Here is a 26,983-nt window from a genome sequence, read left to right as displayed (position 1 = left end):
ATGGTCAAGTAACACGACCTCCAGAACAGGATTACCGTACCACTGTGGTGCGGACCGTACTCTGGTTGACCTACGAGGTTCGGTAGTAACTTGATCTGAAGTTTTATGATCATCATCATTAATCTTCCTCACTAATTGGTGTAGGCATCACTGGAACTGATTTCTGTGATGAACTATTTTTCAATTCGGGAGAAGGTACAATTAACTCATTGAGTTCTACTTTCCTCCCACTCACTTCTTTCGAGAGAAACTCCTTCTCTAGAAAGGATCCATTCTTAGCAACAAAGATCTTGCCTTCGGATCTGTGATAGAAAGTGTACCCAACATATTCTTTTGGGTATCCTATGAAGACGCACTTCTTCGATTTGGGTTTGAGCTTATCAGGTTGAAACTTTTTCACATAAGCATTGCAACCTCAAACTTTAAGAAACGACAGTTTAGGTTTCTTGCCAAACCATAGTTCATACGGTGTCATCTCAACGGATTTAGACGGTACCCTATTTAACGTGAATGTAGCTGTCTCTAGTGCATAACCCCAAAATGATAGTGGTAAATCGGTAAGAGACATTATAGATTGCACTATATCCAATAAAGTATGGTTATGACGTTCGGACACACCATATGCTGTGGTGTTCCAGGTGGCATGAGTTTGTGAAACTATTCCACATTGTTTTAATTGAAGGCCAAACTCCTTTATATACGTGTGACGATCAGAAGTGCACCACCAGAACTGCCGCCCACCAACATGTGCCACCACGGTCACCAAACCATCAACGCCGTCTCTCTGAGCCACCGACACGAGACCTGGGGGAGGGACGAAGAGCCAGCGGGCTTGGGGGCATCCGCCACTCAGCCGACGGGTGGGGACTACCACCACCGCTGCCGCGGAGCCGACCGGACAGGACGACAGGAGCTTACCAGGCCCGCACAGGCCCGGCCGGACCTCGAAGAATCCGGACAACCCCTGCCGCCACGCTGCAGCACATCGGCCGACGAGGCCGCCACCGCCCGCAACCCCCGACGCCGCGCCATCTCCACCAGGGAGCCGCGCCGAGGCGCGCCGGAGCGCCGGCCCGCCCCAACCCAAATGAGGCCCAGATATGGGCGGAGCAGAAGCCGGAGGCCAGCCGCACCACCACGCGCCCCGCGGCCAATGGCCGCGCCGCCGCATCAGGAACGCCTGCTACCCGCGGGAACGCCGCCGAGTCGCACCATCGGAGGCCGAGGAGTACCGCCGCCGGCCACCGACGCCCGAGCAGGGATGACCGCACGCGGGGATAGGTAGACCCGCCGCCGCCGACACCACGCGGGCAAGGCCCGGCGGCGCACGCTGGCGGCGGCGGGAGGAGGGAGGAGCGGCGGGGGGGGGGGGGAGGGGCGCTGGGAGGAGCCGGAAGGGGCCCCCGGTCGCCTCGCTCGGGGAGGCGACACAGGGAGGAGGGAGGCCCTCCTCGGTGCTGCCCCGCGGCGCCGTACGGAGCCGCTTGATGCGTCCCTCTCCTCTGTGCGTCCTACCCAGGCAGGAAAGGTGAGATCCATCAGACCATCATCCTTCGTCGTTGGGTTGGATCTCCCCTTTTCTCGTGTGCTTTTGGTGGAGTGGATGAGTGACAGGAAGGATAATCTACAGGTGAATTTGGCCACGGTGCTTCAGAATCGATCGACAATGGACAGTGGATCACACGAGGGGATTAATAGCTGAGCAAACTACTGGAGAATGAAGAGATGGAGAAGGAACAGACAGAAATAATAATATAGTGGGGAGATAAAAGAACAGGCCTTTATTACGGATAGAAAACTTGGTCTTCATTATCGATTAATTCACGCCCGAGGAGGTGGGCGTGCTATGGGGAATGCATGAGTGTGACGTGGCTGCATCGTTGATGTGTACATGTTGCATGTCAATATAGAATGACGTGGCACATCGCTGATGTGGACAGTGTGCATGGTGAGAGAATAGGAAGTAGTGGGGAGCAACTTCTTAAGAATGGTAGATAAGAAGGGGAAAAGAAACTACCTCAATGCTTGTCATTAACAGTTTCTTTAACCTAAATCTGCGATGCAATGATAAACAAATGCTACACTATGCATATTCTGAAAGCAGAAGAATTTGATCCGCCCGGGGATCTAGTTTGCAATCCTAGCTCCTCTTCTTCTCGGAGAGCATGTTCTTGAACCATAACGCTGAGTCCTTTGGGTACCTCTTCAGAGTCTTGTAGTCCACATAGACAATACCGAAACGGGCGGTGTAGCCGAGTCTCCACTCGAAGTTGTCAAGCAGAGACCAAGCAAAGTACCCGATCACCCGGGCGCCATCGTCTATCGCCTTCTTGAGCTCGGTTATGTAGTCTCTGTAGTACCGGATTCTTACTGTGTCGCGCACACCATCAGCGATGCTGATGTTGCCAGGTTGGTCCATCCCTGTCACATCATAACATTGATCATTCATGTCCATATGAGAACGACAAGTAGTAATTTGTTTAACCGGAAGAAACAATTGTTATTTGAGATGTTGAGTACCGTTTTCAGCAAGGATCATTATAGGATTTCCATATCTTTCTTTAACATAGGTCACAGCCTTGTTGATTCCCCATGGCACAATGTAAAGCCAGTAGGAGTTTGCCTGCATATATAGACTCAACCAACTTACAGTTACAATGTTCCATAGAAAATCTGCACATATCCATCTTTAAGGTATAGTAAAGAGTAATCCAGAACTACACTTACATGAGCTCCAATAGGCACGCCATTTCGTTTAACTGCAAAGACACGTACACATCACGGGGTCTGAGAATGTGAAGTATCTGCCATAGCAGAAGGAGTTGGCATGAAGGAGAGACAGATCTTACAGACAAATTCAACATGCCAATCATGCTGGTAACTGACAGGCGTGAGGTTCCAAGTCCCATTGTCCTTCATGTAGAAAGAAGTGTATTGGTTGATACCAACATAGTCAATGGATCCTTTAACCATCGTGGACTCGTCATCACTGAAGCGTGGCAACCGATCCTTGACAATCTCGAGCATCGTGAATGGGTAGCGACCATGGATGATGGGGTCAAGGAACCTGCAAGGACATTCATACAGTTTCAGTCTGCTTCCCTCCAAACAAAGTTGGTGAAAGTAGGGTGGCGGACATGTGTTGCAATCTAAACTTGTGAAGTAAAATTTTATCCTGGGGTAAACTGGTTCAGGGTTTACCATCCAAGGTGGAAGTCCCTTGCCCTCTGTGCTGCAGCTTGATCAGCATTACTGTTGCTCAAAGGTTCGTACCACACAAAATCCAAGAGAATTCCAATCCTCCCCTTTTGGTGATGCTATTAAATAGAACAGAATGATTGAATGAAACATAGTTAACATTCAATTTAGGCACTGCCATGGAATATGTGACTCTTCAAGTGAGAAATGACTTGGAGGTAATCTTCAGTCAGTCTTACCTGATACTTGTCACGGTATCGCCGCACAGCCGCAGCATGTGAAAGTATGAGATGGTGCGCGGCAAGGTACGGCTCTGTCGTGGAGTCACCTCCTGCAGAGCACTGAGAACACCTCCCCGGTGCATGGAGGCCAATGTCATACCCCAGAGCAGCGACGCACCTCGGCTCATTGAAGGTAAACCAATTCTTCACCCTGTCTCCGAACACCTTGAAACAGAAATCGGCATAGTCTGCAAACGCGCCCCTTTTGTAAAAATAGAAAAAGTTGGGTGTATCAAAGACATATACTTAAATTCAACTTTGAAATGTGGAACTAATCAATCACTGTATGAAATGCTTACACTATGTTTGGGCTTAGCCAGCCAAGGTACCGCTGATGGAGTGCCAGTGGGAGGTCATAGTGATAGAGGTTTGCATATGGAGTGATGCCTAATCCACCATTATAAGGGTTAATTAAACTAGAAATCTGGACCCTGGCGCTAATTCAGAGCTTCTTGCATGCCTAGCTAGCTAGGTGTAGCAATTCCAGTTACCTTGCTCAAGCATGTAATCTATGAGCCTGTTGTAGTAATCCACTCCTTCCCAGTTCACCTTCTGAGTCCCATCTAGAATTGAATTTCATACACAGCTACACTTCCATGAAAAACTCTTTTGAAAACTGAAACTGCTGCAGCTGGCAGAGAGATCATGGCACATATATACCTGGGAAAATCCTCGACCAAGAGATGGAAAACCGGTAGGCCTCGAAGCCTATGTTCTTCATTATGTCCACATCCTCCTACACCTCATAATTAATAAACACCTCTGTGAAGCATCAAGAGAGGACACACTAGAGAACAGCCGCAAAAACACAGCAATCAGCTGGATGATTAATCGTTGAGTGCACACACCTTGTACCTGTGGTACTCATCGACCGCCACATCGGCGGTGCCGTTGCTGGCGATCGTCCCTGTCCTCCCAACAACACAGCCCGTTTAGATCCAATATGTATGCCGCAGTAGCACCACTACAACTTGTTCAGTGGAGCTAGGAAAAAAAGCAAGATGAACCAAATCGATAGAAATGTTTTTACCTGGTATCTTGATGAAGGCGTCCCAGATGCTTGGCCCTCGCCCTCCCTGCTCCGCCATCCCCTCCACCTGGTACGCCGAAGTGGCCGTCCCGAACACGAACCCCTCCGGGAAGCCCTGCCGGCTCAGCCCGCCGGCGTCGTGGATCTCGGGGTTGAGCCAGTGGTATTGCGCAGAAGGCAGCAGCACATGAGCAGCTGGCGCTAGTATCAGCAGCACAAGAGCAGCTGCCGCTAGTATCAGCAGCAGCGCCGCCGGGTGCTTCATCGTGTGCGTGAGCGAGGAAGGGGGGTGGGGAGTGAGGCCGGGGGTCAAACCTTGGTCTGCGGGGCTAGATAATAGCAAATGTGTGTTTGTGCGCGACTCATTAAACTAAGTAACTAGGGAACAAACAAGTTTGGACTTTGAAAGATAAAATACGTGCGCGCGCGTACCCAGGCCGGGGCAGCCGCATCGCATGTGCGATGGAACGGGATCTGTTGTTGCCGCTCTCTCTCACGCCGGATTGGAGGTAGACGAAGCACTTTTTCTGGCGACAAATGCCTGGGCAACTAACCCTTGCTATTTTTAGCTCTCTTATGCTTTGTTATTGCTTGGGCCAAAATTTAGTATGCCGAGGTCTTTCCGAATCACACTGATTGGAGAGATATCCCGCGGAGCGTCACCTCAGTGGCGACAGGTCAGTAAGATATGCCCGAATCCTTGAATTAAGGAGGTTGATTGATGAGATGTTGTCGTCCCTTCCATGGGATCGAGGGAGTTGTTGGATGTGCTTAGTATTTGTTTTCCCATGATACGTGGGAAAATAAATAATCGCATGTGGAGGGTCGCTAGATGAGATTTTTCTCCCGTTCGAGGGGTGCAGGTGGTTTGAATTTGATGGACGTGTTTTCTTCTTTCTTCTCAAATCCAAATTTTGAACAGAAATATATTTGTGTTGTGTCCTTCACGTCGACGGCTTCGAAACTAATGAATACATGAAAAGGTAATATCAGTGGCAGTCATAGAACCTGTATCTGATGTTCAATTTAGTTTAGTGCTAAAACTTGCAAAATACGGCATTATATTGCAGTAACATAACTTGTCTATGCCTGCATATACGGTCACTTCTTCCGTATCCAGCTGTATCTCGTGCTCAGTGGCATGTTAGCATGAATACGACCCACATGTCACTGGCCCGGAGTGGTGAGGCGTTGGGTGAGCCACGCATTGACTTTTTCTTTAGAAAGCACCATCGGCTTTTATTTAATTATACACCTACCAGCACATGGTTCGTGAGAAACAAGAATTAAAAATTCACCAAGGGAATGGCGTTATTGCGAGGGCTGGGGTAAGCGATAAGGGAGAGGGAGACTCGGAGTGCAGGAGGCATCGTTTCACATTAGAAAATACTCTGTGTAAAGAAATGTAAGATCGTTTGACCACTAAAATAGTGATCTAAACGACGATCTTATATTTCTTTACAGACAAAGGTAGTAGCATGTTACGGTGAGCGCGAGTGAGGATACACTTTTTACAATATTAACAACATTCATCGATAATTGCATTGATTTAGGTTGGAATCAATGTGATAACATGCATCAAAATCGAGCATACCCTACTAGTTAAATTTGTATTGTAGATGTTGATACTTTCTCAACAGATCTTACCGAAATATGCAAAGCTTGAAGTTTGAAAAATATATACGCTCGCTCCACGTTGCTGGAGTATAATAGTATACCAATAGTGAGAGATATTATCCATCGTGGATCTTATCGTCATCGTGGTCATCTAGGCTCACTTCTCTCACGAAACGAGCGGCAAGCTCATGCTCATCCACCCCGCCGATGACCTTGATCTTGTGCTCTCTCGGCAATATGGCGTTGAAGCCGGCGATGAGGTCAGGCCTATCCCGGAACAGCGCTCCCACCCTCGACGCCACCTCCGCGATGCCGACCCTGCCATGAATCCAAGCCATGCATCAAGCCACAGCTCATAATATTAGTTGGTTAACCACTTTTTAACCACCACACCATGAATGAACTATATATATGTATGGATCACTAGGTACGTACCCGTCCCTCCCGTATTCGTCGAATATGATGCGGAGAAACTCGCGGTATGTGGCCGGGTGCGTGTTCATCACCGCCTTCACGAAGGTCGTCGGCTTCTCTAAACCCGCCGCTTGTTCGTCCGATAGACGGATCCGGTGGCGCTTGGGCAAGAAGGCGTTGAAGCTGACGATGAGGTTGGGGCTGTCCCGGAACAGTGCCGCCACCGTCGACGCCACTTCGGCGACGCCGATCCTGCACGCCGTCAAATGTTGGTCGGTCGATCCATCCATGGAGCAAATTTATACGTTGATCGACATGGATATATATAGGGCATACCTGCCTCTCTTGTAATCAACCATGACGCCGAGGAATTCGCTGTAGCTCGCCGGATGGCGGTTCTCCACAATCTTCATGTACCTCACCGCGTCCTCCAATTCCAAAAACTGCCCGTGGCTGTCCGCCGCGGCCATTGGAGCAGCTAACTAGTAGTAATTACCTTGATTCGATCTATGTCTTTGATTCGATCAAACCCAACTACCATCATATATAGAAACATATAATCGAATCCGTGTCCATCTAGTAGTAATTACCTTGTCCTTGTCACAGACGAACACCCAGCAGCTACTTGACTCACAGCCGTACACGGACGTAGCTGAAGTATAGCAGTAGGACTTTCAGCACAAATATTAAAACCAGCCTGAAAATTAGCTACGCTGACACGGACACCAAGAGCACAGGCAAGCACGTACGTACGAGTCGTCCTATTCCTCGCCTAGCATACGCGCAGGTTGCTTCCAGTAGACGGGCCTATCGATTTCACTGAGCTTGATCAGTTTAGGGGCGAAATCACTAATTGATGAGTACCTCTCAAATATCAATCGTATCTTCTCAGGTTGTGACAAGTGACGCGTGTCATTTGTGGCAACCTGGAAGTTTCCTTTTCTCGTAGATCCATTTATTCGAACTGTTTTATCTTTTAAATCGTGCGTCCAATTCTTTAACCATTTTCATCATTGGATTCCTCACGTCCAAATCTTCAAACTAGATCTCATGTTGATAGGTTTTTTGATGAACTTTTTTTTTCACGAAAAGAACCGAATAAAAAACCAAACCGGGAGCATTTTTTCCTTCTCGAAAGCCGTTTCCGAGAGGCACGGCCATGCCTCTCGCGGAAGCAACTCTATGTCCCTCATGGAAGCAAAACCGTGTCTCTCACGCGAAGCAAAGTCATGCCTCTCGTGGAAGGAAAAAAATATGTTTTTTTTTCGTTTTCGAGAGGCACGGCAGTGCCTCTAGCGGAAGCAAATCCATGCCTTTCGTGAAAGAAAAACCGTGCCTCTGACGGAAAAAAAAAAGAGAAAACACATTTTTTTTTCGTTTTCGAGAGGCAAAACCGTGCCTCTTGCGAAAGAAAAAAATGCGTTTTTTCATTTTTGAGAGGCACGGCTGTGCCTGTTGTGGAAGCAAAAAAAGTGTTTTTCGTGCAAAAAAAATCCTGTCGAAAAGCTAAGAAAGACCGATGGGAACCTAAAAGCCGACAAAAAGCCATCTAAAAAGCTGAAAACGCGTGCGAAAAAATAAAATCCAGAGGAAGCGCCCAGAACGCAACACGTGACAGCGGCTGAGAGCGCGCCATTGGCACTCTCTCAGCCCACCCCAAGTGATCCTTGGGGAGGTTCCCGAACAAGCGCTCCTCAATTAGTTGCTCCCATTTAGAGAGCAACTAATCAGCGAGTACTCCTTGCGTAGCCCCCACAAGGGTCATTTACAGTGAATTGGAAGTGCGTGAGTTGGCGCGCTCTCAGCAGTCGTGTCATGTGTCGCGTGTTTTGGGATTTTAAATGATTTTTTTTGTTTTTTTCCTTTTTCCCTGGTTTTCTTAGGTTTTGCACAACCAAATTTGAAAAAAAAAATTGCAAGAAAAATGAGTTTTGTTTTCATTCTACAACTGGCACGGATTTACTTGTGGTGGAGGCTCATATTTACTTCCTTCCTTGAGAGGCACATATTTACTTCTCGTGAAGAAACAGATTTATTTCCGCGAACTGTGCCTCTCAGAAAAGAGAAAAAACACATTTTGTTTTCTTCAGTGAGAGGCGCACATTTACTTCTCGTGAAGACACAGATTTGCTTCCGCGAGAGACATGACTATGCACCTCAGAAAAGAAAAAAATAAAAAAATTCTTTCACGAGAGGCACGGATTTACTTCTCGTGGACGCATGGATTTACTATCGTGAGAGGTACAGCTATGCCTCTCGAAAAAGGAAAAGAAATTATTTTTTTTGCGAGATGCACAGATTTGCTTCCGCGAGAAGCACAACCGTTTCTCTTCGCAAAGGGGAAAAAAGTGCCCGCGGTTCGATTTTTTCATCCGTTTCTTTTCTGAAAAAAAGTTCATTGAAACCTATCAATATCGGATCTAGTATTGAAGATATCGACACGAAAAATCCAACGGTGAAAATAGTGCAAGACTAGGATACACTGTTTAAGAGATAAAATATTTTGAATAAATGAATCTATGAAGAAAAGGGGAAAACTCCAGATTGCAAAAGTAATGCACATGCAATGTACCATTTGTTTTAACCTCAAAAGGTGAGTGTGACCCATACAAAAAGTTCTACCTAGTTAGTGATTTCGGTTTTACTGTGTGGTTGGGATAATACGATCGCGCGACTATGTCCGGCTTGTACGAGACACGATGCAGCCTCACGTCAAGCATCGCCTAGAATCGGCCGGCCCAACATGTACCGTAGGCTCTTTTTTTTTCTCTCATTCCTTTTTTCCATATTTTTATTTTGTTTTTATTTACATTTTATTATATTTTTAGATATTATATTTGTTATGAAAATAACTTCACTTACATAATTAAAAAATGTTAATCGAGCATTTGAAAACTGTTAAATGTGTGTAAAAAATGTTTCCAACATATAGAAAAATGTACTATCTGCATGTAAAAAATAGAAATAAATATATATATATATATATATATATATATATATATATATATATATATATATATATATATGAGAGAATTTAATCATGCATGTAAAAATGTTAAATATGGATAATAAATGTTCCTGTTGTACACAATATATATATATATATATATATATATATATATATATATATATATATATATATATATAATGTGCATGCAAAAAGGTAGATATTAAAACATATGTATGAAAATATGGTAGTCATGTATTTAAAACATGTTTAAAATGTATAAACAATTTTTTTGGATGTATAGGAAAAATATTGATAGCATCCAACAAATGTTTGTGACTTTTTAATAAAGTTCACACGTTTCAAAAAATGTATATGACATTGTATAAAAAAGACTGGTCATGTTATTGGAAATACTAAACATATATCAAATAAATGCTGCAGATGTATATGAAAAATGTACAATTTTTAGGAAAAATGTAAACATCAAACATGTATTTGAAAAAAATGTTAACCATCGTTAATTGTGTATGAAAATATTCTTGATGTATACGAAACACGTAGACATAAAAAACATTAGTATAAAAAATATTAATTGTGTATTTCAGAAATGTCAAGATGCATAAAAAGGCGTTTCACATGTAGATGAAAAATATACATAGAGAACCAAGAAAGGATACAAACAACATATCAAAAAGAGTCCAATGCAAACCAAAGAAAACCCAATGTAATAGAAAGAGAAATGAAGAAAACCGAAGATAATCAATGTAACTCGGAGAAAGAAGCAAAGAAAAGAAAGAAAAAGGAAATAACAGTGAAAACTGAGACAAATAAAGAAAACCAGTCAAAAACAAAGAAAACATAAGTTATAATGCAGAGAAAACAAAAACAAAGAAAACCAGTGAAAGAGCAAAATGAACCAATTACAAGAACAAAAGAAAGTGAAAAGGAGAAAAAAACAGAGGAAACTAGAGCACAGCGAATGTGCAACGCGTGAACCAATTATTTAAACTTATCAATTAAGATATATATTAGAATGTTTTAGAATATTAAAATTTCCAAACATATTAGAAAAATATTTATAAAGATTGATTTTGTTTTTCCTATTTAGAAAATTTCTACATCAAGCAGTTTTTTGTACATTAATTTTCGACATTAGTTTTTTTAAATACAAATCATGTTTTTCCTCTTTAACGAGCGGTTATTTATTCAAATTTTAGTTACATATGTTAAATGCCTAAAAATGCGCTGAATGTATTGAATATGTCAAACTTACGGGTTTTGACATGTAACATGTGATGGTGGTTGCTTACTATAAAAAATGTATATGGCAAACGATGAAGCAACAGTCATTTTATCTTCAAACTTGACTAGTTCCCTCTCAAAACCACAGTTCTTCCTCGGAGATGATTCGGCTTACAAGTAGTGTACGTCACAATATTTTACCACAATCTCTAGGTATCATGTAATGACGTTGTCTTAGGTTTCATGTTTTTCGGTCATTGTTTGCATTTTCTATAATTAAAAACAATAAAGCTCCATGTTCAGGGTCGAGTCATGGCACCTTGCTGTTTGGTTTTCAGGGCTGAGTCATGTACATGTTATGGTGTATGTTCAGTGCATAAAAAGTTTCAAGTTTAAGTGACGAAGCAATCAACACTGCGCAAAACTAAAAAAATTACTCATTACAATAGCTCGCCTCGCTACAGTACTCAGAAACGAGCCGGCCCAATCGCGTTGGCCCGATGTGTTTGGACGACATTTGGCGACAGTGAGCCAAAAATAGGAGGTCCCATGCTTTTCGTTAACAAGTGTTGCAGTAAACACAAAATAGGAAGTCGCAACTTTTAGCTTTCTTCACTAGTATACCTTGATCTAGCTTTTTATCTCTTTTAGTAAAATGTCCCGTACAAGATTCTTTTTTAGCAAAAGAGTCCGTGCGTTGCAACGGGACAAAAAATATAACACACGCTCTTAACCCAACAACCATCACTCAAGACCACAATAGGTCCATCTCTTTTATTTTAGCGAGGCATCATATTTGTATTGCCGCTTATCCTCCTTCTCTCCCTCGCCGGCGGTGGCCTCAGTGCTCACAGAAACCAAGACGTGTTTGAATGTGGTTAATCCTAAGGCGTCTCTCTCTCTCTCTCCCTCTCTCTCGCTTTCTCTCACTCTCGTGATGAGAAATCTGTTGTTTTTCCCTGCGACATTTTTCATAGGTATGCATGTGTAGTTATCGATGTTTTCTTTTTCCTATATGATTATAGTGGGTGTTTATTTGTAATCCAGATCGCCGCCGGTACGAAAGAAAAAACAGATCGTGCGTTATAGATTACAAGTTTGCTTCCAAAATAATATTAAAAAATATTTAACAGGTAAAATTAACATCATATTCAGATTCCGCACATTTTTCTAATCAAATTTCATATATAACATGTTAAAATCGAAGTTACGGTTTAAAGGATACGAATAATTTAGAAAATCATTTGTTTCATTTAAATTTCTTTCAAAATAATATTAAAAAATACTTAGCAGGTAAAAATAATCTTATATTCATATTCTACATATTTTCCTAATCAAATTTCATATATAACATGTTTAAATCGAAATTATAGTTTAAAAGATATGAATAATTTAGGAAAGCATTTGTTTGACTTAAATATGATCCGCGCATGAATTACATAAAAGGTCAGGTTTTTTTTATAAAAACATAAAATAACGGTTCGGATGTGACTTATGTCCGGACTGCAGGTTGATTTTAAGAAAACACAGGGGCTTTTTGTAAAAAGGTGCGACGGACGGGCGGAGCTTCTTTTTTAGATAAAAATCTTTTACTAGGTTATTTTGAAACTCCTATAACTTTATAGGTGCTCACAACCACTAGGTGCCTTGCTTTGGATCCACAATCTAGGAAGTTGCAAAGTAACTCCTACAATTGAGAATTACAATGAATTTCTTGACTTCTTTCTAGTATGAATCTTTGTAAAACAAGAACTTGCCAAGACTTTAGTAAAGAGACTACAGTTGTACTGAAGTAGCGATACAACCTCGTTCACTTCCATGACCATGATTACCAATAAAGATTTCTTATTGCCTCTTGAGTCGCCATCCAAAAATTTGGGAAGCCGTGAGCAATAATCGTACTTGGTCCGACATGAACCCCTAGAAAGCGCAGTCCATGGTTGAAGTCAAACATCTAGCCCTCTAAGGGCATCTCTAAGCCGGATTCACAAATCTTCCGCATCCGCCCGGACCGCTAGCCATCCAATGTGGGTCTGTATCGGTCCGCGGCGCGGTCCGGACGCGATTTCTCCCTCAAACCGGAGATAAAAGTGGGGGAGGTTCGCGGGAGTCTAGACCGCTCCCAAGCCCGCTTATGACAGCCCTAACCCACCAAAAACCCCTCCACCTCCCGCGCACGCATCTTGCCCGGCGCCAATTGCCCGCATTCATGCCGCTGTAGAGCGCGCCGCTCCGCATTGTAGGCGATGCAGGGCGGACGCGACCTCTCACTTCCTCCGCCATTGAAGCGGCCCACCGTCCGAGAGCACCGTCCGCTGCACGCTCCGCTGAACACGTATCCTCGCTGGATTCATACGCCTCATTAACACCACGTGGAAGTCGAGAAGCCTACTCCGGCCACACGTCCGTTCATGAGCAGGCCGGCATTAAACGCAACACCGGCCAAGCTCCTCCCGTCCGCCCCCTATTTAAATGAGCCTAGACGCCGGGCAAGAACCAGACGCCGCTGCAGTTCCCCCCATCTCCTCCTTCACGACTCTTCCGATGGCTTCTAAAGAGCAGTTCTCCGGCATAGAAGCCGGCTAGGTGGCCCGCCGAGCTCGCCGGATACGGGCGAGGCAGCTCACTGCTCCAGCTCCCGCGCCTGACCCGACAAAGCAAGTTGCCTTCCCAAGCCGTCGCGTGGTTCAGCAACTCGCTGCTCCAGGCCAACTCGATGAGGAGTGGCGAGTTGTTCCACCCCGGCACGGCGGGGAGCACGGCGGCACGGGCATCGCCGCGTCCAGTGCCTACAACCGCACCACCGTCGTCGCCGTGCGCGTAGCCGCGCCATGCTCGCAGAGAAAGAAGCCGGTTGCGCGGATGTGGATGAGGTGGCGGCCAGCACGTCCGTGCCCACCGCCAGCATCGAGGAGAAGTAGAACACGGGAGGCCGCCGCCGCCGGGGTCCCAGGAAGGGCACCGCCGGTTACCTGGCCGGTTCTCATTTATCTCAGACCATCCCGAGCACCCGACTGAGCTCCACGGAAGCACCCTTCCCCTCCGGATGAGCACCCTCTTTGCCGCTCCTTTGAGCGGCACAGCCGGACATAGCGAAGATACCCGGGAAGAACATGCCTCCCGGGCTCCTGGCAGTCCGGTTTTTTCGCGTTGTCAGACATGGAGAAGACAAGCCGCGGCCGGTCCTAGACTAGTGTAGTGTATCTGTGTCGTGGGAGTGGAGCTCCGCGCGATCGTACATGCACATAGTTTGAGCTTTTTAGTTGAAAACATGTCTAGAATATATCCGTCCTTGTTCGGTCTGTACGAAATCTGTCATGTTTATATGAAATCCGCCTTGTTTGCACGAATTTTATCCGGTTTGTCGAAAAAAAGTTTGAAATGTATGCGGCTACGGTTGGATGACGTCCTCCCGCCTTGTGCGGACGGATGTTAGAGAAAATTTACGGGTTGCCGTTGAAGATGCCCTAATGATTACAACTGGAGGGTGTGGGATGGAAGGAGAGAGAGTTTCCTTAGCTGAATATCAATTGTGGTACGTAGGCAGTAGTGATCCTAACATTATTCACACTGCTCGGATAAAATGCCAATTCTCCGTTTGTAGTTTCATGATGACACATTGAAGTAGCGCTATTTTTCACGTCACTGTATTGTTAACAAATTCCTAATTTGGATGGGCAGTCTTGCCTGCAATCGGACTGACGGTTCCCTACTTTGTAATATCGTGTGCACACGTATCTTGATGCCCGCACACATGTGAGTCAGATAGACAGCAAGCATCTTGCGGTCCAGTACTCCGCAGTGGCTACAGATGGTCGTACGGCTTTGCATGCATGGTCCATGCAGGCACCAAGAGATTCGAGATTCCATGCTCTGTACATGTGAAGAAAAGTCTTTCCTTTCATGAGAAAAGTCTTAAGGGCCCATGCATTTCATTCGACTGTTACACCCGTTAACTTTCTTCTTGCTAATTTTTTTTTTTGCTGCAGCTGAGACAACCTGAAGAATTGATGCTCCTGAGTGCATATATATAAACTAAAGTTAGGAGGAAAATGCATAATGTATAGTGGGGAAAAGGGCCGAAAATATGGACATGCAGATAAGAATTGCAAACGAAATTGATAAAAGCAAGCCCGGTTCCCATTTCATTGAAATTGGTAAACTTGATCATGGACTTTTTCTCTTTCTTCTTGCGAACATATATCCGACAAATCAATGAGACAAACTCTGTTGTGAGTAATCCCGGAGTTGATGTAATTTTATTATATTTTGGGTGTTTTGTATTTCTAATAAACTTTTATAATATATTCGTGTCCTTTTTCGAAAAAAAGAAACCGGAGAGAGGGGAAGACCATAGGTAGTAGTATTACAAACAAAAGTATATGTACATTACAGGACGAACATGCGTGAATACGTTTAGTGCACATACACGCCTAGCTGACTAATAGCTAGTTTCAGGAGGAAAAGAAGATTGAAGATAATAAAAACGTACACACGAGGTAGCTAATTAAAGCTTGAGGTTGAGATCAAGCTGCTGCTGCTGCTGCATCTGCTTCTCGCCGTCGTTGCCATGGCGCGCGGTTGGCCATCTCGCCGGCTCCTTTGCCGCCGCCGCGGCCGGCTGGTCGCCGTCGTCGGATTGGAGGTAGAGGTGGGGGTTCCAGCTGCCGGCCCGCTCCTTCTTGTGCACATTCTGGTGGCCCCCCAACGCCTGCGACTTGAGGAACTTCTTGTCGCAGAAGAGGCACGAGAACAGCCGCCTCGATCTCGCTTCGCCGTCACGGCCACCATGGCCGCCGTGGCCGGCAGCGGCGTCTCCTTCAGCCCAAAAGAAGGAGGATCGGGGTGCTGATGGTGGTGGTGGTCTCATGGGGGCAAGCGAGAGGGACAGGTCTAGCGAAGCGGCGGCGCCATGGGGAGCCTGATCCATCGGAGAAGAGAGGGCTGGCCGGGGGAAGATATTTGCCGGCCAGCAGCTCTACTTCTCCTGTAGTGGCTTTCACTCTCTAGCCTAGCTAGCTGCGTGGGTGTGGAATGAATGGAATTTATAGATGGAAGCGTACCAGTTGCTAAATCTGGGAGCCGCATTATTGCAGAGGGCCACCAACGTCCAACGCCCCACATATTATGATGTACCATCAAAATCTCGACACGTATGACTAGGTTGCTTATACTTTTCAAATTGTAGTCCGGACAAAGTCGCACCACTGTAATAGGATCTTCATCAACATCATTAGCATATACTTATAAGTCTTCTCTTTTTGTCCTCTTCGTTCAATCTAGCCAAGGTGCCAAGACAGAATGTATACCATATGTCGGCACATAACAAGAAAACCTATACATGGCCAAAAGGAGATGCCTCCACAAACGTACCGATCAGTTGTGTCATCGTCGGTTCGTACGTCCTGACAAGGTCTAAATTATGACTCGGACTGTCCCGGCATGCATGTCAAGGCACACACTTCACTTCAGCTGGAATACTTTGCTCAAGTCTCAGTCTACAGTATACATCGTCCTTTCGAAGAAAAGTACTATGCATCAATAGTGCACACAGTGCTTGATCTTGGCCTCCTGGACCGCTGGACGTACGGCAGCACTGCTGGCTCATCTACATATTAATCAGCGCTGGCAACGGATACCTGCAAGATATTACTCCCCCGTCTCAAAATAAATCAGCGACACGTATATTGGGATGAAACAACTATTACATAGCATCAAGGGAATTATTTCTTCCAGTGTTAGCTTTATTATTACTAGCAAGGTGCACGTGCTTTGCTACAAGGCTATGTGAAAAGGAGTTAGACCATCGACTTAGGAGATCTTTGGTATCTTGGGGCTGTTACGCTATTGATGGCTTAAAAGAGGAGCAAATGTATAACGAACGATCGTGCTGTAGTTGTTGGAGAATCTTGGGCGATTATAGTAGGTCATTTGCAAGATTTAAAGTGAGTCAACATTTCCAATTAAAAAATATAGGAGAATGGCAATGGAAAATTTGGTTCGGAATAGGAACTAAAACCAAGAGAATGATTTTGACTTACTTTGTGCCGCTCAAGAAAGTACCATCACGAAGCTCAAGGGGGTGACAGATGAACTGAAGGAGGAGAGGGGTCTGGTGATTGATGAGAAGGCTTGACTCATCGATGAGAGGAATGAGCTGAAGGAGGAGAGAGATTAGTTGAAGAAGGAGAGGGATCAGCTAAAGTACGGGAGAATAAGGTCAGAGATGGGCAACGAATAGGCAGAAGCTTCAAAAAATCAAGACAATCGTTGAAGCCTAACACTTTTATGTTAAGTTCAGCGAGTGCATATCTAACTTGTTAAACTGCTATGTTTAGTTGATCGAGTACCTATCTTACTTGTTAAACTGCTATGCTAAGTTGATTACCTATCTTAGTTGTTACATATGTGTGTCACTGAAGGTTTTTATTGTTGCTGTAAAACTGACAAATGTTGTCATTTGGCTAGGAAAACGCGGTTTTGCAGGTTTTTTTTATAAGAAAAATCATATTGATGGTGTGGCACCAACAATGGCAAAGGCAGGAACAAATTTTAGGTGTGGCGGAGCTTATGAAAGAAAAAACTACATATAATACAAAACCTTCACTAGATACTATATAGGGACATATTACTTTGTGTTAGTATTTTCACGTGGATGAGGACAACTGGTCATCAATTTATCATCTGTATTAACCAGGAAACCAGGTCCCGGCACACAAGCAGATATCCATCGATCGACAATAATGTGTTGACCCAAATCTTCAAATATGTAGCATATATACAGCATTACCTTAGTAAATGTGGCATGTTATGTGCGGCGGATGCCAAAGCTAGCCAGTAGCTGGCTACGCCACTTGGTGCCAACATGGCATGTCACTGCTGATGAAATATTGCTAGTGGTGTGGGACACGTGACACACCATTAGTGTATAGGTTAGTGGTGGTCTAGGCTGCCAACACCACCACTAATTTTGATCCGTGCGCCACATTTGCGGCGTGGGGTGACCACGCCACCATGACACTTTTTTCCACGCCACCACTAGCGTTTCCTGCACTAGTGTTGGCATGGTCTAACACAAAGGCATTGCACAATTATGGGCATCGAATGACACAAACGGACTAAAATAGAAACATAAACAAAGACATGGCACATTGGCATGATTGAACAAGAAGAAATTGCACAATCATGGATGTGCAAAGACATAGGCAGTGCATAATTGAAGAATAAGCATTGACATCACGCATTGGCATCATCTAAGACAAAGCAATGCACAATCTAGCATAACCACTGGCATGCACACTGCTATGATCCAAGACAAATAGCACACAATCTAGCATAACCATTGAAATGCAAAGTGGTATGATCCAACACAAAATAGTGCACAATATAGCAATGTGCATGCAATCCGGATTGACATGCATAGTGGTTTGCCACAAATTTGGTACGTACTATCTAGTCAAATCATGCGAACCAATCTAATTAGTGGAAGCCCAACCTCACACTGGAGGGGAAAATAGGATGACAGGTCCCTACAAACCAGCAACCAATGACAAACCACAACACAACGTCCAGCTTTTAGAATGACCATGCGAAAAAAAAGGGTGCAAAACTTGATCGCACATTTTTTGTTCTTTTCTTTTTGCGAACAATCCAACAAATCAATGAGGAAAAATTGGAGTTAGGAGTAGTACAAACCAAAGTATATCTACAGTACAGTATGGAACATTGATGAGTACCGAGTAGCTAGCGAAAAACACACTGCCACACACACACACATACACACAAGCTAGCTAATTGCTAGTTCAAGGAGGACGAGAAGATTGAAAGGAAGATAGTAAACACGTACACACGAGTTAGCTAATTAAAGCTTAAGGTTGAGACCAAGCTGCTGCTGCTGCTGCATCTGCTTCTCAGCGTTGTCGCCAAGTCGCGCGTTTGGCCATCTCATGGGCGCCCTAGTCGTTGCGGTTGCCGGCGGGTAGTCGTGGTCGACATGTTCGTAGAGGTGGGCGTTCCAGCTTCCGACCCTCTCCTTCTTGTGCGCGTTCTGGTGACCCCCGAGCGCCTCTGACTTGATAAACTTCTTCTCGCAGAAGAGGCATGAGAACAGCCGCCTCGAAGATCTCGCTTCGCAGGCGCCACCATGGCCATGGCCATGGCCGTTTTCCCCGGCAGCAGCAAGGTGGTCTCCTGCAGCCCAAAGAGAGGAGCATGGAGGTGGTGATGATGGTGGGCCTGGTGTCATGGAGGCCAGTGTCAGGGACAGGTCCAAAGAAGATGGTGCGCCATGGGGAGCCTCCATTGGAGAATATGGGAAGATATTTACAGGCCAGCCCGGCTTCTCCAGTGGCGTTCACTCTATAGCCTACTGCTACCCAATGAGGTGTGAGACATTTATAGATGGAAGCGTACCACTTGCTAAATCTGGGGCCGCATTATTGCGTGTACAGCAAATCACGAGGAACACGAGCTCAGAGGGACGTCGAGGTAGTACCGTAGTACATCATGGCTACAGAGGTGGTGACAGCTTGGTGGTCATTTTTGCACGCGTTTGTTGATCATTATTCTTTTGTGGAAAGGTCAAAACCATGGCAAACCTTACCTGAACTAGTTCCACGAAATACCAGGATCTGCGGAGCACTTGTTTCCTCCCTCCACGATTTTTAACTGCAGCTCCGCCTGCTCCAAGAGTGTGAGCCGGGAAGCGGAGGAACACCGAACAGGCCCTAAGTCTTGACCAAGCGATCACATATATTACCAAAAAAGGCGGTTGCAGCAATGCCTAATCATAATCTTGGGACCTATGTATGGGGGGCATGCATGATGATGAGAGGGGGTGGTCATCTTTAAAATTTAACCTTCATGTTACTGCTCTTCTAGAAGTCATAGAGGATGTCGTGATCGTGGACTCGAGGTGGAGCGAATCTTTGGAGGGGTAGGTAAGGAGGGCGTGACAGTGGGTTCCAGCATCTCTTGACGGAGGTTGCACGTACCGGTCATTTCATTGTGCATGACAAAGACCGTAACTGTGGTCACTTGGAAGCATGGACGCGACGATGGCTATTCCTTTTTTTCATTTTCTTTATTCGCCTCTTTTGCTTGATTTTTTGAATGTGTTGATGGATTGAGCCTATAGCTTATGCGACAACAAAGTAGCATTGCACTTCATATGTGATTCAAGGAATACGGCCTAGCTAGGAGCACACTGAATGTTCCTCCTCCGACGCGTAAAAAATTACATGTCTCTTGTTATCTCCTCTATGTTAGTGGCTCTTATTCCGCCACACCGCTTTCACAACCATGCTTTTGGCTGCATCACCGTATTTTTTAAACGAGTTAGTTTAGTGGATATTCGATTCAAGTGATGCATTCGTTTATCTAGCGGGTTTTATTGACTCAAACGTCACATCAAGATGACACAGGACACATCGAGCGCGTGTACGACCTCTGCATCCAGATAACATACCCAAACACGTACGAAACTTCCAAAAGTTACAAGACAAATGGACATGGCATGATTCAATCGATGCATTTAAACAAAATGAATTATCTTTAGAGCATACGATAAGATCTAATTATTATAATTTTGTGAACTAATAGGCCAGCCAACTAGCTTATTTCAGGATTCCTGACGATGTGTGTTCACTGGGAGGAGACGTTCCCGTCGACTACAGGACACCTTTGATGACTTCGTCAATCTCAAGGTAATATGCCGACTCATTCTCTCAGAGGTGCTCATAGTGGATTAACGAGCTGCTTGGCTCGTTAAGCTCGTGCTCGTTAAGGCTCGGCTCATTATGCTCGTTAAGATTAACGAGCAGAAAACCCTGCTCGGTTTGGTTCGTTTGAAGCTTGTTAAGATCGTGAGTGCTCACGAGCGCTCGTTAACAGATTCTGATGTGTTACAGTCTACATAATGAGTGTGTAGATGTAGTTTTCAAGAAAGAAGATGGTGACTACAAAAGGAAATGCATTAGTTTGTTGCCTCATATGTAGATTAGATTGAATAGATGGGATGAGGTGCTACGAAAATTTTGTCAGGTAAGATGAAAATATGTGTTGTGTTGTTACTAACAAGCTTAACGAGCTACTCGTGAAACTCGTTAATTAGCTCGTTTGTTAAGCTCGTTAAGCTTAACGAACTGAAACCGATAATTGGCTATGTTCTTTAAGAAGCGAGCCACAAGCTTAACGAGTCGAACTATCGAGCGCTCGTTATGCTCGCGAGCTACAAGCTTTTGGTCCAGCCCCACTCGTAGGGGCAGGGTGTGTGTTCACAGAAATGAGTGTATGCGCGTATATATGAGTACCTCATTGATGTGTTAATAAATTCCTAATCTAGTCTAGTAAGATACTAAGCTCTCTAGATTTGGAGCCCCCTGTGCGTCAGGGGGTTGTGGGGATCACTGGCCCCATCTATATGGGTGTGTATCATTGTTTGAGGTTCCTGTTTCTTTCCTTTTATTTTTTATCTTTGTTGTAGTTTTTTCATCTATTTTACTTTATTTTTTGTTGACATTTTAATTCATGAACATTTATAAAAAAATTAATAGTAAAAAAAGTTGAACAAAACATTTTTTAATGTCTTGATCATTTTTGAAATTCATGGACCTTATTTGAATTTATGAATGTTTCTAAAGTTTATGAACATTTGTTTAATTTGGGAACTATATTTCAGATTTGTGAATAATTTTTAAATCGATCAAGAATTTTAATATTCCCCATATTTCTAAAAAATCATGGTTTTTAGTTTGCAAAAATATTAAAAATCAAAGATTTCTTAAAACCTATGAGCATGTTTGATTTAGTGAGCCATTTCAAATTAAAAAAGGTAGCCAGATTTGAATAAGATAGCAGTGGATCGAGCGGGAAAAGTGCAAAGCGAGCGAGTGGAGCAGGGAGCCGTACGTCCGGTAGCGGATAGTGGTGCAGCGGCGGAGCTAGCAGAGAATGGCACTTTTTTCGTCAATCTAGACCCTGGAAAGAAATTTCTTCAGTGTTTTCTCTAATCTTAGGGGCACATAGCTCCGCTAGTGCAGCGGCGGTTGTAATATACAGTATCGGCGCAATGTCATGCGCACAAGTATGTTGATAGGAGCACACATGTCCGAACTCCGATAGACAACAAACATAATAGTGTGCAGGGGGGGACAGATGGACGTACGGCTTTGCATGCATGGACCATGAACATATTCATTGCTCTGTATATCACCTCACCGTTCATGGCGTGCAGCGACAGGTGAAGAAAAGTCTCTCCTTTGCGAGACCAGGAATCAATTAGGAAAGTGCTCATGTTAGCTTTCTTGTTTGCTAACTTTCTTTTTCCTTGTTGCTAACTGAGACAACCTGAACTGATGAACCTGAGTACATACATAAAATAAGGAGAAAAATGCACAATGTAAGGTGTGGGAAAACACGAAAAAACATTCCCAGTTTACTACAGAAAGCCCAACCTCCAGTAGGAGAGGAGAAGAGAATGACAAAAACACAACACAACGTCCAGTTTCACAATGACTGTGGAAACAAAAACTGCAAAACTTAATCACAGTTTATTTTTTTCTTTTTGCGAATCAATGAGACAAGATATGTAATTAGTAACCTCAGAGTTGATTGTAAAAATAAATAAAAAACCTAGCTAGGGGGAAGACTGTCGGTAGTACAAACCAAAGTATATGTACAGTATAATACGAACATGCTTGCCAGCATATAATTACGTACGCACGTCGTAGGTCTAGTGCGCGCACACACACACACAGAAGCTAATATATAGCTAGTTCAAGGAGGATGAGATTGAAAGGAAGATAGGAAAACCTACACACAAATTAGCTAATTAAAGCTTAAGGTTGAGATCAAGATGCTGCGGTAGAAGCATCTGCTTCTCGTGGTCCTCGAGGCACGCGCGCCGCCAGCTCCTTGCCGGCACCGTAGCCGTCGGGGTGGCCGGCTGGTCGTCGTGGTCAGCTTGGAGGTAGAGGTGGGCGTTCCAGCTGCCGACCCTCTCCTTCTTGTGCGCGTTCTGGTGGCCTGCCAGTGCCTGCGACTTGAGGAACTTCTTCTCGCAGAAGAGGCACGAGAACAGCCGCCTCGATGGTGTCGCTTCGTCGCGGCCGCCACCGTTGCCCTGGCTATAGCCGTCATTGCCGACGGCAACGGCGTCTGCTGCAGGCCAGAAGGATGAGGATAGGGGTGCTCCTGGTGATGGTGGCGGCATGGGGGCCAGTGTCAGGGATAGGTCTAGAGAGGAAGCTGCGCCATGGGGAGCCTCCATTGGAGAAGAATGGGAGGCTCAGCTTCTCCTGTGGCTTTCCTTCACTCTCTAGCCGACTGCTAGTGCTAGCCATGGGTGTGGAGTGACGAGTTTATAGATGGAAGCGTACCACTTGCTAAATCTAGGAGCCGCATTATTGTGAGGGGCACCAACGTCTACCCCGGGTGGGCCCCACCATCTATAGCCAAAGCCAACCACAGAGGAACACCAGCCCACAAGGACGTCGAGGCAGATCATGGCTACAGAGGTGGTAGCATTTTGGAGGTGATTCTTCTCTGTCATCATCTTGCGTTGTTGATCCTTACTCTTTTGTGGAAAGGTCAAAAGCGTGGCAAATCTGAACTATGTTTCCACTAGACCAAATATTAAGGCCAAATCAAGCGAATGCAATCTTTCAAAAAAGTAGGGCCTATCTACGGCACATCTAGATATGCCCTAGTTATTGGACATCTATACGACTTAATGAAACATTGATAGAAAAAGAAAAGGAAAGAAAATCCTGGCTTAAATCTCGGTGTAAAATCAATGACATAGAATTTATATGTGGAATATTTACGGCAAATGTAGATGTATTTCAGCAAGAATGATCTACTCATGGAGAAACTCATATACCAAACCCGCTTCGGTACAACCCCCCTCACAAAACGTATAAAGGGTAATATGGACTTTTGACAATTTGTATCTACTTTTTATATGTACGTATATGCTCACTTGGGCCGGCCCATTTGCGGTACATGCGATGACAAATATCGAAAACAGGATAGCACGATCCGGGAATCGAACCCGCGACCACCTAAAACATAAACTGTTGCGCACAACCACTGGGACAACAGGCGTTTAGTGAAAAAACGTAAAGCAAGACGCTTAAGTAGCAGAAGGATTAGGAATTTTAAAAAGATTTTAGGAACACTTTGTGAACCGGTTCCTTTTTCCATAGTTTTTTTTCCCTGTTACATTTCTTCTTTCTTTTTCAAAAAATGGTCATGCTTTCAAAATGCTGTTCAAAATTTCAAAACGTTTTTTATTTCCAAATTTGGTTCATAAATTAAAAAATATTTGCATTTCCAAAAATTGCAACGTAACTTCAAAAAATATTCGTGTGTTTAAAAAATTGTTCAGAATGTCAAAACATGAATAGTTTTGGAAAAGCACGAACAAAATTGTGAACACAAACATTTGAATAGGAATACAAATTTAAATTCCAAAAGATTTTTCAGAAATGCGAACTACACACGATGTCAAAAAAGTGTTGTAAATTTTCCCGAATATTTTTTCAACTTGGGAACAATATTTATTTAAAATAGAATCATTCTTTTAATTATGAACAAATTCCAATAGGCGCCCGACCGGAGCGATGAAGTCGCTTAGTTGGGCAAGGCCTAAGATTTCACTTTGTTTTCTTAAAAAAATTGAAATACCAAAATAGCAGTTTTAAGTAACTACTTTAAATTATGTTTCCTATGCTTTAGGAAAGCATTTACTGTTTTCAGTTCTATAATTTTGTATTTATTAGTTATGTTAAAAACTTAAAATAAGAGTTTTAAGTACATATATAAATTATGATTTTAAATATCCTTTTCCATCGAACCTGGCATGGATGCCTACTCGGACACGCTACGCAGGACATGGTGTTTTTTGGACATTCTTGAAATGACCCTAACTTTTGCCAGCAGGTGGCATGCCCATCGTAGGCATCCATGCCCCCAATTTTTTTTCATGGTCTTGTATAACCAATTCAAAGCACCAAGCCAAGTTGCTTGGGTTTTTTGACAAGTTTTGTATTTTTCTTGAAATGACCCCATTTTTTCATGGGCTTGTATGACCAATATTCAAGGCACCATGCAAAATTGTTTGTGTTTTCAACCAGTTTTGCATTTTCTGAAGTTTTTTTTGGTTAAAAAGGACGATAAATGGCCGGACGTGTTTCAACGTGTCGAAAATCGTCCGAACTAGGTATGTGCCTACCATAGGCATGTCTACCTTCTTGCAAAAGTGGGGTTCATTTCAAAGATGCCAAAAATAGACTATGTTCAACGGACGGTGTTCGCTTAGGCCAGAAGGGTCTTTTTGAATGCTCGTTGTTTTTCGGCATCCGTTAAATGACAAATGTATTCCACCAGCTTCTACAACCAATTTAAGGCACCATGCCAAGTTATTTAGAATTTTGAAAAGTTTTGCATTTTCTGGAGTTTTCTCAGTGAAAATAGGCCGATTTATGTCATTTACAATCAACACGAACATTTTCTTTTGTCCTAGAAATTTCTTGAGATTTGTCAACAATTCTGGAATTACAAAGTGTGTATGAAAATGATACAAACTAGAAAACATTTTCCAAAATTGTTAAGATATTACAAAAATCTGATGGAAATTTCGAACAAAATGGCAAACCGCATACTTTTTTTTCAAAAATAACAACTTTTCTGAAACGCATACATTTATTAAATTTGTGAACAAAAAATACAAAAATTGAACGTTTTATGAAATTTCCGAACCTTTTTTAAAATTATAAATAATATTAGAAAACAAGAACATTTTATGTTATACCAAAAAAATTCAAATTTTTGAACAAGTTCACAAAGAATAATAAAGTTCAAAAGTAGAAAAATGAATTAACAAAAAGAGAGGAAAACGGAAAAAAATTGAAAAGAGAAAATGCTTAGGCACTAGAATTTGAAAATTGTTTTCAGATAATGTTAGTATAGTTGAAAAATATTCATAAATTTGAGAAAATGTTTGCATTTTTTAATAAAGCTCATAAATTTGAAAAAGTAGTGGCATTTTGAAAAAAAAAATGTTCGTGTTTTCAAGAAAATGTTCATACATTTGATAAGTTATTGTTATTTTGGAAAAAATATGTTTGCAGTTTCACAAGAATGTTTACAATACTAAAAATAATGTTCTTAAATTTGAAAATATTCACAAAATCAAATTATTTTTCATAAAAGATCGTTCGTACATTTGAAAGAGAAACCCACGTTTCCCTAAGAAGTTCAAATTTTGGAAAACGTTTCAGTTTTAAAAAAATATTCATGTTTCAAAAAATATTCCAAAAGATAAAAAACACATTAGTTTTTGTTGAGCTATAAAAAACAATTTCGCTACAATGCCCCTTGTTGTACAGTATCAATTTGTTCTGTGACAGTATTTCTAAGAAAAAAACTCCTACTGTACGTCCTGTTAGGTCATAAGAAACTGCGCTGCAATCGTATCAGGAAATCGTGTTTGTTCTGGTGGTATTAGCAAGTTCACCTCCACCTGAGGTCCTTAGTTCGAAGCCTAAATATTATTTTTGGATTTTCTAACCTTGCTACAGTACATACTCACTAATGGGCCGGCCCAAGGTGGACTCAAAAATATCTTCGCGAGTATTTTCTGCAAAGACCATCCTACCCTTTATTATGAAGGGGTATTAACAGATCTCGTCCGTTGATGTGTTTAGGGGGTTGTACCGAAGAAGAAGTGACTCATATACTGCTCTGGAGGATAGGTTCATTAAGTGGCAGGGAGTAGCACCAGTGCGAAATCATAACCTCGTTACTGCCGATGTTGGTAGCAGGGGAGGTGGTCGCTCTTAATATTTTGGTGTCGTGGCACTTCCTCTAGAGGATACTGGTGAACGCGGCGGAGCGAACCTAGGGTGGTTTCATGAAGGTGGGTATGGCGGTCCTTGACGGAGGTTGCACCGGTTGCTACTAGTTGTGGAGTATGACGATGTAATCAGTCCTAGAAGCATAGTGACAATGTGACACCTAATTAATCTTTATAGATGTGGGTTTACTAAAAAGATACGCCTGGTAACGTCGGATCAAGATTCTTTTTGGTAAATTAGGATGAAAAATGTACGAGATGTCCATCCCGATAGTAATGTACGGCAGCGTCAAGTCATTGCCATGACGAACCAGCAAAATTTTGACACGTGTGCCTTGGCCGCTTATACTTTTCGAATTACACCCTTGGGTTATGATCTTCAACATCACTAGCAT

At 43.5% G+C, this 26,983-nt stretch overlaps 5 protein-coding genes across 5 annotated transcripts; all 5 read right to left on the bottom strand.

Moving 5' to 3' along the window:
- Positions 1-1,840: 1,840 nt before the first annotated feature.
- LOC123073553 (beta-glucosidase 26) lies at positions 1,841-5,037 on the bottom strand. The gene is made up of 11 exons (XM_044496643.1): positions 4,510-5,037; positions 4,328-4,386; positions 4,140-4,215; positions 3,971-4,042; positions 3,779-3,866; positions 3,438-3,681; positions 3,202-3,317; positions 2,850-3,067; positions 2,728-2,759; positions 2,521-2,623; positions 1,841-2,421 (listed from the first exon to the last, which is right to left on the bottom strand). Exons 1-11 carry the CDS (start codon positions 4,772-4,774, stop codon positions 2,141-2,143), a joined length of 1,554 nt encoding a protein of 517 aa, XP_044352578.1. The 5' UTR covers positions 4,775-5,037; the 3' UTR covers positions 1,841-2,140.
- A 1,071-nt stretch (positions 5,038-6,108) lies between these two features.
- Positions 6,109-7,059, bottom strand: LOC123073552 (paired amphipathic helix protein Sin3-like 4). The gene is made up of 3 exons (XM_044496642.1): positions 6,877-7,059; positions 6,562-6,792; positions 6,109-6,444 (listed from the first exon to the last, which is right to left on the bottom strand). Exons 1-3 carry the CDS (start codon positions 7,008-7,010, stop codon positions 6,243-6,245), a joined length of 567 nt encoding a protein of 188 aa, XP_044352577.1. The 5' UTR covers positions 7,011-7,059; the 3' UTR covers positions 6,109-6,242.
- Positions 7,060-15,079: 8,020 nt separating this feature from the next.
- LOC123073551 (probable transcriptional regulator RABBIT EARS) lies at positions 15,080-15,741 on the bottom strand. Its single transcript, XM_044496641.1, has one exon. The coding sequence runs from the start codon at positions 15,660-15,662 to the stop codon at positions 15,240-15,242; it is 423 nt and encodes a 140-aa protein (XP_044352576.1). The 5' UTR covers positions 15,663-15,741; the 3' UTR covers positions 15,080-15,239.
- Positions 15,742-18,451: 2,710 nt separating this feature from the next.
- Positions 18,452-19,077, bottom strand: LOC123073550 (zinc finger protein 1-like). Its single transcript, XM_044496640.1, has one exon. The coding sequence runs from the start codon at positions 19,032-19,034 to the stop codon at positions 18,594-18,596; it is 441 nt and encodes a 146-aa protein (XP_044352575.1). The 5' UTR covers positions 19,035-19,077; the 3' UTR covers positions 18,452-18,593.
- Positions 19,078-22,358: 3,281 nt separating this feature from the next.
- Positions 22,359-23,044, bottom strand: LOC123073548 (zinc finger protein STAMENLESS 1-like). Its single transcript, XM_044496639.1, has one exon. It carries the CDS (start codon positions 22,998-23,000, stop codon positions 22,563-22,565), a length of 438 nt encoding a protein of 145 aa, XP_044352574.1. The 5' UTR covers positions 23,001-23,044; the 3' UTR covers positions 22,359-22,562.
- Positions 23,045-26,983: the final 3,939 nt, after the last annotated feature.

The sequence above is a fragment of the Triticum aestivum genome, chromosome 3D (genome assembly GCF_018294505.1).
Source record: "Triticum aestivum cultivar Chinese Spring chromosome 3D, IWGSC CS RefSeq v2.1, whole genome shotgun sequence".
NCBI lineage: Eukaryota > Viridiplantae > Streptophyta > Magnoliopsida > Poales > Poaceae > Triticum > Triticum aestivum.
Note: the sequence above shows the minus strand (reverse complement) of the source record. Positions and strands in the feature narration are given on the sequence as shown.